We start from the raw sequence: 15,279 nt of genomic DNA on the forward strand, positions 1-15,279 counted from the left end.
TCTAACACACTCTCCATTACTTTGCACTGTTGACCCCAGGTACCTAAACTCCTCCACCTTCTCCACCTCTTCTCCCTGCAACCGCACCACTCCACTGCCCTCCCTCTCATTTACACACATGTACTCTGGCTTACTCCTACTGACTTTCATTCCCCTTCTCTCCAGCGCAGCCCTCCACCTCTCCAGGCTCTTCTCAACCTGCTCCCTACTCTCACCACAAATAACAATATCATCCGCACACATCATGGTCTACGGAGACTCCTGTCTGACCTCGTCTGTCAACCTGTCCATCGCCACTGCAAACAGGAAAGGGCTCAGAGCCGACCCTGGATGCAATCCAACCTCCACCTCAAACCAGTCTGTCGTTTCCACTGCACACTTCACTGCTGTCACACTGTCCTGATACATGTCCTGCACCACCCTCACATACTTCTCTGACACACCTCATGACTTCCCCATACAATACCACAACTCCTCTCTTGGCATCCTGTCGTACGCTTTCTCTAAATCCAGAAACACTATGATCTACCTGAAGAAAGAAAGTGGCCGACATCTAGTTGTCTCTTCCTTCTATCCACTTTCTTTCTTCAGGTAGATCATAGGTGCGAACCTTTCAAACCTGTGTTGATTACGCCTCAAAATAATTAAATTAAAATCCAAAATACACTTAATAGCCTACGTGTGTCAAAATCATTTCCTAAAATATTCATAAGGAATTTATAAATTGTGCAAAATATTTTTAATAGGCCTACATTTTTTAAAAGTCTCTCTCTCGCCAATAGGGGGTGCTGCAGCACCCCCAGCACCCCCACTTCCTGCGGCCATGTAGATAGATATAGATATTTGTGAAAGGTTATTTAACTCACATATGTAATAAAGTTTGCAATAGCTTTTTGAAAAGAAAACATATACAAGAGTAATTTTAGCAGTGTAATCAGATAAACATTTGCCATGGCAGCCAAACATCATGGAACTGTCTAGTAATATTGAAACTAATATCTATTTTGACATGCTATTTCTTCTTCTATAATTCTTTTAAACATATTGTATTAACACAAATGATATTATAAAGAGAAACCTTTGCAGTCCCCTAGAAAAAAATAATGATTGTCAACTTTTTTTTTCTACTGCAATTCTACTGTTTTTGTTAGATACTGGAAACTAGAGGTCGACTGATTGATATGGAGAATCTTTGAAATTTTTAATTAGTCGACATTAGCTAATTGTGCTACGAATTATGCCGATTATCAGCAAGGCGCATCTGACACCCCAAACCGTGCGTGTACATTCTGCTCTTGTGTGAGAGAATATAACACTCCTTACCAGCAGGTGGCATTAGTCTGTATTGCGCATCTTAAAAAGGGGAAACCGGAAAGAGCTCAAACTGTAAATATATAAAGCAAGCAGCATGTCCACGTGCCACAATCATTACTAACGGACTTGTGTAGCTTTTTTTCAATCATGTCTGCTAAGTTGCAAAGACAACATGATGAGCTGACTGATCAGCTTTTATCTCCTGATATTTACAGCTAGATGTGTAGAACAACTGAACATGGCAACTTTGGTGGCAGACTACCCAATTTTAGGTAAACAGAATTATTGGAACATACAGTATAGTCCAAATGTAAACAAATGTTTGTTTACAAATCCTGTTCTTGCAATAACTGCATTAAGCCAGAGATCCAATGACATCACTGAACAGTTTTTGTGACGATTTTATAGTTTGGTAACAGCATTTTCTTTTGTGTTATGTTGAGTTTCTCCTCTCAGTCGCTTCTTCAGGAGGTGAAATGCATGCTCAATTGGGTTAAGGAGTGTGATTGACTTAGCTAGTCTAAAAACTTATACATTTCTCCACTTCATGAAGTCTGCCTTATTAACAGTGTTATATGAATCATTGTCTTGCTGAAGAGGTTTTTCCCAATTAGATTACATTTGCAGACAGAATGTTCCTGTAGACATCTGAATTCATTCTTCTGCTACAATCATGAGGTATAAATTAGTGGCAGTTACAGAAACAGCCACCGAAGACCAAGCCATTACAGTTCCTCTACCATGCTTGAGCAATGGGCTTGAATGTTTGGATTTTAAGCAGATCCTTTCTTTTCTGTACACTTTGGAATTTAATTAGCTCTGTAGATATTAATGTTGGTCTCATCAGTCTATAAAATTCTTGTTCCAATATTTTTAATCACCTGAAAAATCTTTTTTCACTTCAAACCTAAACATTTCTATTGTATAGGCAAAAAAAAAATACAAATTGTCCTTGCTGTTCCAATTCAAGAAGCTGAAGCTCTTTTTTTCTCTGTCTAACAGCATGGCCATCCAATGAAACAATATTTTTTAGCTGTGCCATGTGTGCACTCCAGCAGTGCATGAGATACATTATGCTTTCAAGACTGTGTACAAGCCCAGTGGAGATATAGTTAAGAAAACTCAGTGGTTTTCTATGGATCCTGTGAAAAGTTGAAAAACAGCAAAGAAAAGCAAAAGGGTTTAATCCATGTTTTGCTGAAGACATCACACTTCTAGGTTTTGCTATCAGTGCAAGTTCTTTGCAAGAGTAAAGCTCTACAGTTAATGAGTCAGTAGGGAGAGGCACAGCTGGCCCACAATGCAACACCCTGACTATCAAAGATGTATCAGAGCCAGTATCCTTAAAAATAAATTTTGATTAAGTAGTTTTGAGAGTGCACAACAGGTTCTATCTTCTGATGAATCAAATAATCGCATGTCAAAAAAAGTAAATGGAATAATCTGCTCTGTACTGGACCATTTCCAATTCAACTATTCATTTATTGCATGTAATAAAAGTCTAAACTGTAGTAAGAAACATTATTGAACCTTAGAACCAAAATAAAACAAGATGACTAGAGTCTATGTAACCTCTTATCTATGATTTTTTTGAAGCATAAAACAAAATGATGGAATACTCTGAATAATAATCTGGTTTTCCTACTGACTACTTGCAAACATCATTCTGTTAAAACTTAAAATAGCTGTGAGAGATTTTAAAGAACATTTAATAAAGTCTCTTAATAAATTCCAGGCTCATTTTAAACCTGCAGCTTTCACAACCCATAAACATAACTCCTGAAAATCGAAATCACATTCCTATCATCTGCCAGCCTCTGTAAAATATATAGCTCCAAGGAAATCAATTTGACAGAAAAAAAAAAAAAAAAGATCTTACCTTCTTGCTGCTTAAAACGATGTGCAATCATGATATGTGTAGCTTTTTCTATGGCCGGATCCAGGAACTCAACAGGCTGTTTGCCATACTTGTGAACTCTGAACACTTTGTGTTTCAGGTCAGTTCCATAAATAAGGTCCTCAAAAATGTCAATTCTGTATGGTTGCGTTGCCCCTGTAAATACCACATAGAACAGTTATAAAAGACCCAATGTGTTCTTACAGATTCATGCACAGCAAATTATCACTATGCACATTCATGTTAAAAATAATTAGATTGTTTTTACGTATCAAGACATAATAAATTTAAGCTGGTCTCTAGCATGTCTTAGAATTAAGTGAATATAAGAGAAGAACAACAACACGTGACATATTATACAAGTGCCATTATTTATTTAACAAAAATAAAGACAGTGTAAAACATTCAAGACTGTTTCCAATCTTCCCAGGACTGGACATCCCAGCAGATTTTGCATTAAGGAATGCCAGCAAACATCAATAAAATGAAGAAACATTGTAAAGAAGAATGAGCCAAAATTCCTCTCCAATGATATGAGAGACTGATCTCTTTTAGTCTTAAAGAGCGCAAATTCTTCACGTTATTCCTGCTAAAGGTAGATTAGACAAGCTATTGAACTGTTAGATGCACTGCATTTTTCACAATTGGCTTCACCATATTGCCTTTATTTTTGTAGAATTATGACATGGTGAAATATGTTTTGTGGTGTTTTCATCTGAGGTTTTATTTACTTAATTCTAAGACCTGCTAAGAACCAGAAGATTTTTATTATGTCTTCTGATAAATAAAAAATAGAATTAAAAAACATTTCTAGAATTCAAAGAGGTAAACTTCCTTTTTCAAATAATCTAAAACGTTTCTAAATGGTATCATGGAATGTGATGCTAAGTAAGATTAAGTGACAAACATTGACTTTAAATTGTTACCCTGTTTTCCACTGATGACCACCCGCGGATCTGAACCGTCCAAGCACACACTCCCGATGACTGAGAGCTCTGCATCAGCCCAATACAAACGTTGGCTATAGTAATCAAGTGCTAATCCTATAGGAAAATTCAAAGCAAATTGTGTTTCCTTAAAAATCTATCAACGCAATATACATATACATACATATATCACCATATATATATATATATATATATATATATATATATATATATATATATATATATATATATATATATATATATAACTTATTTTGCAACAGTCTGCCAAATTGTTGTTAAGCATTATTGTTTCCTACAGATTTACTAAAATGTCTGTACTGAAATATGTATGAATACTTTTCTCTAACACTGCACCATTTCCAGCTTTTAAATGAATAAAAAATTCGAAAGTAAGCATTTCTGCTGGAAGCAAAACATACAGTATCTCACAAAAGTGGGTACACCACTTACATTTTAGCAACCATTTTAGAATTGCTCTCAAGGGACAATACTATAGAAATAAAACTTGGATATATTTTAAACTAGTCACTGTGCAGTTTTTTTTTATAGCAGTACAGATTTACTGTCCTCTGAAAATATTAATAATAATAATAATAATAATAATAATAATAATAATAAATAATAATAATAATAAGATACAGCCATTGTCAAAATAACTGCCAATAAAAGTGAGATCACCCTAAGTGAACATGTCCAAACTGTCAATAATTTGTGTGAGCACCATTATTATGTAGCACTGCCTTAATCCTCCAGGGCATGGATTTTACCAGAGCTGCACAAGTTGTTGCTGGGATCCTCTTCAACTCCTCCTTAATGACACTACAGAGCTGCTGGATGTTAGACACATGGTGCTTTTTCACCTTCTGTTTGAAGATACAGCACAGGTGCTCAATAGGGTTCAGGTCTGAAGACACACTTGAACACTCCATCGTCTTTACCTTCAGCTCCTTCAGCAAGGCAATTGTCATCTTGGCGGTGTGTTTGGGGTCATTATTATGTCGGAAAACTGCCGTTCGGCCCAGTTTCTGATAGGGGGGCAGAATGTCACAGTACATGTTGGGATCAACTTTTCCCTCAATGAACTGCAGCTTCCCAGTACCAGCAGCACTCATGCAGCCCCAGACCATGATGGTACCATGCTTGACTGTAAGCAGAACACAGTTCTCTTGGTACTCATCACCAGGTTCAGAAATGGCTTCCTTGGATGACAGCAATGCAAACCGACTTGTTGTGTTGCATCTGGTCTGAGCACTAAACAGATCTTCCTCTTCTGCATCCTCTAAAGCAATGCTCACAGCACTCATTTGTCTGTTTTTTGAAGCCAACTTCTGCACCTGAAGCACAGCACGAGGACTCAACTTCTGTGATGGACCCTTGCGAGGTTTGTTGTCGGAACCCGTCTTAAAAAACCTCTGTATGACCATGACCACTGTACTGTAACTCAGTTTTAGGATCTTACCAATCTTCTTCTAATTCTCAAATCCTCAGAGAGTTCTGTGCCATGAGGTACCATGCTGAATATCCAGTGGTCAGAGAGAATAATAAGAATAATGAGAGAATTGTACTCAAAGCACTAAATTTTGACTGCTCTAATAGAAGATACACAAATATGTATGGTCCTGTCAAACAGAAAAAAGCATAAATAGGATGAATAGGACTTGTGGCTTTGCATGCTTACATGACATACAGCTGTTATTACTTAGGGTGTACTCACTTTTGTTGCCAATTATTTAGACAATAATGGCTGTATGTTGAGTTTCTTTTCAGAGGACAGTAAATCTATATTGCAATACAAGTTGCACATTGACCACTCTGAAATATATCCATGTCTTATTTGTATTGTATTGTCCTTTTAGAAGATATATTAAAATGGATGCTGAAATGTGAGGGTTGTACTCACTTTTGTGATATTGTATATGCTATAATAGAAATATTTAGAGTGCTTCATTTTAGCTTTCTAATGCATTACCCATGAATGCATGTATTCAATGTGCAATATAAACATACGATAAATAAACAAATTCTTAGTTGCATTAGATCTAAAAGACAGAGATATTGTGATTATCAGTTATATACAGAGTTGCAAGAAGATAAAGGAACAGAAGCAGAGCGTACAGTAGCTTTGTAAGAATTATTTATAAAAACTAAAAAAGATTCAACCCACACTATTTGCTTCCAATACATTATAACAGTAACCCCAACCATCCCTTTAAAAATAGATCAACCTTTTCTTAAATTAATAAGTAATTAAAGTGCAAAAACAAAACTTAATATTTACTCTGATCTCTCCAGTGAGCTAAAAATATCCAAGTCGCTACTGTACATACACGATACATAAATTTGGATTCAGCGAAAGGAACTAAAGATAAAGAGCATAATAAGTGTAATATAAAAACACAGTACTTATTGCTGTGGGCAAAAATAAAGAACCATACCTGTAGGCCTCCTGAGTTTTTTATCCAGCAGCACTCTGCGCATAGAGCCGTCCATTGCCGACTCCTCGATATGTGAGTGATCCCCAATAACTGACCAATACATCATCCTGCAACAGACATAGAAATGTTTGTGATGGCGATAAGATACTGTATATTATATAACAAGTTGAACTAGCTCACCAAAGAAACACCAACCATTCCATTTTCAAACTATGCAACAACAGTTCATGTCAGAAATGATGTCAATTTTAATTGAAATCCTAATTAATTGAATTACATTTTATTTGTATAGTGTTTCTAACAAAGAACATTATCCCAAAACATCTTTACAGAAATAAAATTTGTATTCAAAAACATTTTATCATAATTTTTTTCATTATAAAAACTTCCCTATAAGCAAGCGAGTGGCAATAGTGGCAAGGAAAATCGTTCTGAGATGGTATGAGGAAGAAAAGTTGAGAGGAATCAGACTCAAAAGAAGAACCCACCTGGGTGACAGTGTCTATTCATTATAGTTTAATCCTTCTTGAGGTTATAAACTGTTTAGTGACGGACACTTGAATGCAAAACTGTTCATGACAATTGTACCTTTAAGCCACTGTAGCAGTCCAAAACCAGCTTCGATTCTTGATATTAACCCTCCACAGTAAACACATGTATCTTAAGGCTGTTCATGTGAAAACCTCCTCAGCTGCATTGAATAGTTGATGAGAACTTCAGAGGTTGGGGTTTCAGGATGAATCAGGCAGGTGTGGAAAGGGGCAGCAGTTCCTTTGCATTAATATTAGCATTGTCTAACATGACAATGTATGCAATAAACCAATAGCAAAAAAGCTAGATTAGGCGATTGTGGAGAAGCAGAGCAAAGCTTAGAGGAGCTCTCATTTAATCATTATATTGTATCCATAATAGCTCCTTTGCTTAATGCCATGATTAAACTACAGCATGGTAATTGGCCACTGATTTTGGATTGTGCATTTGAAAACAATAATTAGTATCATATTCATGTAAACAAATTCCCTCCATACCTACAAAAAGATGCTGACCCCTCACTGAACAACAATGTGCTAAAAATATGGGGCAAATTAAATTTCCCCGCCTAATCGTTAAGGACCCATTTTCTTTTAATTTTCTCATTACGACACATTCATAACTGAATCCAAATCCACACACAGTATATCATTAGTGCCTCGGTTTACACTTTATTATTTCATGTTAAATATAAAGAGGTTATTGTAGATTTCTTTAATGACCCCTCAAGAATAAGATCTAGAATAATAACTAAAAAGTTTACCCTTTGACTGGATTGATGGCAATGGCATAAGGTTCACCAGCAATATCAGTTATCAGACGAGTGCAGTTGGGTCCCTTGAGCTGTCCCACATTAATGGAATATCTCAGCTTGGTCCAGTGGGCTGTGTAATAGCTGAACCAGTGCATTCTCGAGTGGTCTGTCCAGTAGATATTTCCAGTTAGCCAATCAGCTGCCACATCTCTGGGCCGCCGAAAATCTGGGCACTGCAAAAGGCAGAAAGATAAAAGAAAGCTTTCAAGCTATTTACTAAATAAAGAAAACATCATGTATTCAGCAACTGCAGTCCTCATTTAAGAGAGTTGATCAAAACACACACCTACACATATATGTGTGTGTATACACTGATCAGGCATAACATTATGACCACCTGCCTAATATTGTGTTGGTCTCTCTTTTGATGCCAAAACAGTCGTGACCTGTCGAGCATTAACAGCATTAACTTCCTCAGTAGTTTGAGCGACAGGAGCTCATCTGTTCGATCGGACCACATGGACCAGCCTTCGCTCCACACGTGCATCAATGACTTCGGCTGCCCATGACCCTGTTGCCGGTTCACCACTATTTCTTCCTTGTATTGTTTTTTTTTTTTTTATAGATACTGACCACTGCAGACCAGAAACATCCCAGAAGAGCTGCAGTTTTGGAGATGTTCTGTCTCAGTCGTCTAACTATCACAATTTGACCCTTGCAAACGGACTAAAATCCTTACGCTTGCCCATTTTTGCTTCTTCTAACACAAACTTTGAGGACAAAAATGTTCATTTGCTGCCTAATATTCATGTTCATGACTAATATATCCAACTCACTTACAGGTGCCATGATGAAGAGATAATCAATGTTATCCACTTCACCTGTAATAATGTTATAATGTCATAATGTTATGCCTGATCAGTGTATATATGAGATAGAGAGAGAAAGAGCGATAGAGAGAGTGAGAAAGAGACATAGAGGGAGGGGAAGGGGAAAGAGAAACAGAAAAATACATACAGGTAGAAATAAAGCAACAGCCTCAATACATTTTTGTACAGAAAACAAGGAGAACTTGCAATGCAAAGAATATTCCTGAGGACCCTTGATAACATGCTTTCCATAGTTAGCAATACTTACTATTATTCCATCATTTGTTTTAGTCTGACTCCTGTCTATGATTTCTTTGTAAAAAAGTCCACCCGGATTAAATTGGGTAGCCCAGATAAACTTTTGTTGGTGTAACAGAGCATCCATCCCAATGATGCGGGCATTTTCCTCAATGCGAGCGAGCACTTTGTGTCCATGGCTCTGGTTAAATGGATACACAAAACTTCGGATTTCAGTGTCATTAGCTATGTAGAGCACCCGATCTTCTGGTCCTGCCCGTTGAGTTATTAATATGCAAAAAAAATGAGAAGTGGCTAAATTCCATTTAGGGTTTAAGACAACAGTTTGAAAATTACAGATCACATCAATTAAATGTAATACATCAATGCATTAAGTGACAAGCTAAAAAAAACAATCACATTATTTGAAATTGGCATTGTATTAAACGTGATGAAAGATCAGTAAACTACAATAATATAATAATTAGGCTAACAGTATAATAACAGAAATTTATTTTTAAATTAAGCAAAGTATAACAACTCTAAAAATATTGGAAATATTGGAAAACTTTAATGAATGGTGAATGTTAGATGAAGGCATTTGCTGCTACAACTAAATATGGTTTTAAAACCCTACTATTTTTACAATTAAAATGCAAGTTTATGCAAGCTGATGTAATGCTGGCATATGCAATAGATGCTTGGGCATAAACTTTTCCTCAGTTCTCTCATTTGGATGTTTTTAATTGGAATGAAAATGACAAGAATGGCACACTGCAATATTAGTGCCAAATTAAGTGCAAAATTAGCCAGTGCCATTATGTTTTTTTTTAAACATATTATAGTGCAAAATATGGCTTATGACAATGGCTGTTAAATCCCTCTTAGCACAGAGATACATTCCTAAACTCACGCCTCATTGTTATGATTTGGTTTTGGAATAGTGTAAACTATTTGATAACTTTTATTTTTTTATTTTTTTATTTTTTATTACTTTTCTATGTAACACCAAAACAGGTGATTCTTTTACCCATAATGAATAAGAATTGGCCTAATTATGCGTCTATTACAAACCTAGGAGGATATTCACTATGGCAGTAAATCATTTAACATAGCTCTTCTCCATTAATTATTAAATATATAATTATTGAAATCATTGAACCAAATACTATGATGAAAAAAGTTTGCTAAAATTAAATATTAAATGTATGCATCTAAATTTTATTATTTAAAGTGGCCCTAAATGACTGGCTACATTAAAAACTATACAGTGTCTATCGAAATTTTGGCAACATAGTCTTTTCTTGTTTTTGAGGCCCAGGCACGTTCCTTCTGTTTATATGCAACAAGCTAGGTGAAAGGCAAAAACACACAAAAATTGAAATAATTGGAAGAACGTTCTGTGGCCAGAGGAGTCCAAATGTGACAGTTTTGCTTTAAGAGGAGAACTTGTAAAAGAGATAACAGGAGAGAAAATGTTAGCAGACTGTTTCACATCCACTGTTAAACATGGAGGTAGAGGCGTAATAGTCGGGGGTTGTTTTGTAGCAGGGAATTTTGGAGACTTATTCCGGGTGAAAGGAATACTGAACCAACATGCTACAGTACAATTCTATACTTTAACACCATGCAATTCCATTTGGGCTGTGGCTGACTGGAACCAACTTCACCATACGTTTTACAAGAGGCATGGGAAAGTATTTTCAGCTGAATTTTCAGAGAAACTAAATGTCCAGCTGCCAAGAGTGTGAAAATAAACATATAATCTAAAATTAACATTGGACTTATATTTTTGTTTGGTTTATAGAAATCCTCAATCCATTCAATTACCTTGTTTGTTGCTTAGAAACAAAATAAACATAAGTATGTCAAAAAAATGACAAGACTAGATGTTTCCAAACTTTTGACAGGCGCTGTATTTTATTCTTCTTTAAATTAAATAAGATGCATTAACATGATATGATTATGAAAGAATATGAAAGATTATTTGTTTCAAATAAAAGCATTTATATTGATGACATGAGTATAATAATAAAAAAAAGTGTATTCAGTGAAAAGTATAGGTCCTTACCTTTAGCGACACAGTTGCCATTGATATCCTTATAATTTCGGTCACATGTACATTTGTATGATCCTTTAGAATTTGTACAATAGTGTGAGCAAGTGCCAAAATATAGACACTCATTGATTTCTGAAAAAGAAGAATCAGACATTCTATTACTTTTGTTATGATGTTATTTATGTTGTCTTTCAATGATCCCCCTCACCAAAGTGAATCTGCTGCACACAGACAAAGATGACACTATTTTCACAGCAGAGGTTCTATAGTTGATGTGGGTTGATTGTGTCTCAATATACAAGTTCAGCAAGTGCAGATATTGTCCTGATAATGTCCACAAAGTCAAGTCATTACTGCTGTTTCCAGTATAGACTGGGAAATTGGCTTTTGACCCTTTAAGGCACTTATCAAAACCCACATCTGATTATCTGCAACCATTTCCCAATGTGTAATCTTCTGCATACAGTACAGTACAGTATAAAGATGTGCCAATGGGTTATTGCTACACCAAAGCCTAAATCCAGCAGCATGATAGATATACATTTTGAATGTTCTTTAAGAGCTGGAATTAGGATACAATTCTGAGCTGCTTTTTCCTTTGCATTGTGTTAGTATCAAAACATTCTATTTGATTACTATCAGTTTAGCAGCAGAAGGTTTACTGCACCTTCACACCGTTTAGTCTTGCGATTCCTTTGAAATCCAGGTTTACATTGACAAATGACATTGGTGCTAGTTTGATTGCACACTGTATCCTCTCCACATGGATTCATTCTTTTCCCACAGATGTCTCCATTCAAAACTGGAATGAAAGAGAGCACATTATAAACAAATAAATGACACATTATAAACACATCCTTTTTCCGGGCAGAAAAAACATTCACTTAGAAAAGTAAATCAGATATTTCTTGTAAAAAATATTTAAAACTTTAATGATTTTTAAAAAAACATTTGTGACTTTTACTTGCATATATATATATATATATATATATATATATATATATATATATATATATATATATATATATATATATATATATATATATATATATATATTTGATTACCCAAGCAACAAGGATGCAAAGATACTTACAGGCCTTGCAATCGTGCTCATCTGATCCTCCATCACCACAATCATCAAATAAGTCACACTGCAACTGAGTAGGTACACAGTGCTTGTTGCTGCAGGTAAACTCAGTCTTTCCACATGGCTTTGGTCTGGTAGATACAGCCTCTGGTTTAGAGCAGATTCCAAAAGTTCAGTAAAATTCCTGACAGCGTTTTTTCTCCCACTCGCATAACAAACAAAACTCAGAAATCATAACACAGAATAAATGCCTGTGAGTCATGTGCCGTGAATCCATTGCTGAACTTTCCTCCACACACTGGAGCTATCTAAACCATCCAAAACAAATTCAATAATAGTGTTTTATTTATTTTTTTTGCTTACCACACTGTTCTTCATCTGAATTGTCACCACAGTCATCCACATTGTTACAGATTTGATCAAGCCGCAAACATACTCTATCATTTCTGCAGCGATGTGGCCTTGTAGGAGGGCAAGGCAGCTTAGCTGGAGAAAAAATGAAAACAATCTGTATTATTTTCATGGCAAATTCATAAACAGCCATGTCCACCAGAAATAAAGTATTTGCTTAAACAGTGCACAGAAAACTACATCCTCTGTGTAAGCTTTTTTTTTCCTTTTCAGTTGTGTTTACTGGGGGCAATTATTTTGTAGATGCCCCTAGCAGCCTGCCATTTTACAGTATTTACCATCAGTTAATTTCTGACCCAGCAGCTAGCAAGATATGCAAACCTTAAACTAGGGGCATTTAAATAAATCTGTAAAGGTATGGTCACATATACTTTAATTTTCACAAAGGCCTGAATAAGCAACTGACATGACAGAACATTTCCATAGTGTGTTTAGAATTTTGAGAGAGCGAGAGAATTAAACATTCTAAATACATTCTTGTGAGCATTTTGTTTTAAGCCATGCTTGAATATTTAAATATAATATATAAGATTTAACTGGAATTACAAATCTGTGACAGGTCATAAAAACTCCTTCTTTTTTGACCTAATGTCTCTAGCTCTGTAGAAATTATTTGTATAATGAGCTGCCTTTAGTTTTAGGATTTTCTTAAGTGGCAGATAGCTAAGGTTGTTCAACATTTAAAATTTGGAGTAATACTGTACTACAATATATTTTCAGCTACTTGGTTTGGCCTGCTAAAATACTTTACTCATTTAGAATCCACAATAAGTTGGCAACCCATACTCTATAAAATAAAATAAAAAGAAAACAGAAAATAAGGCTAAATATTCAATTTGCCTACCATCTCACTCCATTTAATTCAGTTAAACTTGAACTTAAAGCAGGCCAGCATTTGAATGAGTAATGACAGTTTTAATCAAATAATAAAAATAATAATAATAATAATAATAATAATAATAATAATAATAATAATAATAATAATAAAAAGGTTTAGAGAAAGTTTACAGAATATGAAAAGACCATAAGCAGAAAAGTTTTAGAGTCTGAATTTGACTTCTTACCACACAACTCAACATCTTCATCAGAGTTATCACCACAGTCATCCTCACCATCACACACCCAGGAATGCAGCTTACAAAGGGTATTGTTGCAAACAAACTCATCCGGTCGGCAGAAAAACGCTCCTGTAATCAAATACATTTGCCTATTTGTATATTATTGAAGGGTATGAATTTTGTGTTTATTGTATCTCAAATTACGCACAAAGTAAATTATTTACAATGCAAAAGCCTTCTGAGAGCAGTAACTATCAAAGCCTGATAAAAAAAATAAATAAAAAAAATAACAGCTTTGTGAGCATCGAAAATATATTGAAAGAACCTGATTCTGAGTTATTAGACTAACATTACACCAGAGTCTAAAATGTAATGAATTAGAATTAAACATTTTGTGTGTACCGTGGTCACAGTTTTCCTCATCACTATGATCCACACAGTCGAACACATCGTCACAGCGCCATCTTTTAGGGATGCAGTGAGCATGGTTCCTGCAGAGGAACTCATCCTCTCTGCACTCTTTCACACAGTCCATCTGGTGCGAGACCAAAAAATAGACACTAAGATAATCAGATATACACTCGCCATGGGTGGAGTTCACCTTATTGTGGAGGTGGAAGGGGAAAAAAATGGAGCAATGTTTCCATGGAAACTGTGAGAGCAGCACAGACTAAGTAAGCACATAATGTCAGTTATGTTGTCCATTTCTGGTGAATAAATAATACTTTACACCATGTGTATACTTTTTGTTGTATTTGGGTAGAAGATAAAGCACCACTCAGGTTTTTATTCAATGGCACAATGCTATATTTTATTACAGCAAGCACACTAAGCTAGGTGTAGACTCTTAATGTGTTTGTGTCTGGGTTGTGAAGGCTTTGCAGGAGGACATACTTCATCAGAGCTATCAGGACAGTTATCATGTCCATCACACCTCAGGCTAGCTGACACACATCCTCCACTGGCACACACATACTCGTTGATTGAACAGGAAGGGAGAACTGCAAAGCAGAGGCACACAAGATCACACACATTGTTTAACTTTAGCTTGACAACTACAGAACAAATTACATATGGAAGACAAGGGAATCCACTGGGACAGTTCCAATGCTTTTCAAGATAGACAAATAAATACAGCATGTCTAGAAGAAGAACAAACTGTCTACATTTTTTAAAAATACCACCTGTACAAGTAAATGTTTTGAAATTGCAGAGCTGCTCTCTCTGAGAGCCATATACTGTGTATATCCATACTCCTTGCTTTAATACTGTTGTAGTGTTTAGGGCAAAAAGCTAGAAAAAGGAAACATTTACCGTTCTTGTACACGAGAATAAAATTAAATGTTTGATTTAAAAAAGTCCAGCACACACCTGGGTTCACAACATTTTTGTTCACAACAACTACTCAACTCAACATTGATTTAACATTGAGTCTTCTTTTTGTAAAAAACTGCCCACAATTTTACCCACAAGGCTCAAACATTTAAAGAAATCTAAGGGAAAATCTATCTGACACAAAGCTCCTTTATCTACCTGTTTAATTCTTGCTACTTTCTAGCCAGTGATTTGTTGTTAAGACTACTGAAAGCTTTGTACTTTTTTGCCCAGGTTTATGTGCATGGCATTAATATTAGACACCATATGAATCACTGGTCCATCAATAATTAGCTTAATTCAGAC

The 15,279-nt window shown here is 35.5% G+C and overlaps 1 protein-coding gene across 8 annotated transcripts in view; it reads right to left on the reverse strand.

Annotated features, from left to right (window-relative positions):
- lrp1bb (low density lipoprotein receptor-related protein 1Bb) overlaps positions 1-15,279 on the reverse strand; it is a 288,809-nt gene that overhangs the window by 17,248 nt on the left and 256,282 nt on the right. For 7 of the 8 annotated variants that reach the window (XM_083536546.1, XM_083536541.1, XM_083536542.1 and 4 more), the window contains 12 exons: positions 14,494-14,600; positions 14,002-14,134; positions 13,606-13,728; positions 12,494-12,616; positions 12,137-12,277; positions 11,711-11,845; positions 11,056-11,175; positions 9,016-9,257; positions 7,888-8,111; positions 6,594-6,700; positions 4,138-4,254; positions 3,194-3,367 (listed from right to left, as the gene is read on the reverse strand). In XM_083536546.1, the coding sequence (XP_083392672.1) occupies positions 3,194-3,367; positions 4,138-4,254; positions 6,594-6,700; positions 7,888-8,111; positions 9,016-9,257; positions 11,056-11,175; positions 11,711-11,845; positions 12,137-12,277; positions 12,494-12,616; positions 13,606-13,728; positions 14,002-14,134; positions 14,494-14,600 (1,746 nt within the window). The remainder of the gene's footprint in view (positions 1-3,193; positions 3,368-4,137; positions 4,255-6,593; positions 6,701-7,887; positions 8,112-9,015; positions 9,258-11,055; positions 11,176-11,710; positions 11,846-12,136; positions 12,278-12,493; positions 12,617-13,605; positions 13,729-14,001; positions 14,135-14,493; positions 14,601-15,279) is intronic. The other variant, XR_014532697.1, reaches the window with a different exon arrangement.

The sequence above is a fragment of the Silurus aristotelis genome, assembly GCF_946808225.1.
Source record: "Silurus aristotelis genome assembly, chromosome: 3".
Classification (NCBI taxonomy): domain Eukaryota; kingdom Metazoa; phylum Chordata; class Actinopteri; order Siluriformes; family Siluridae; genus Silurus; species Silurus aristotelis.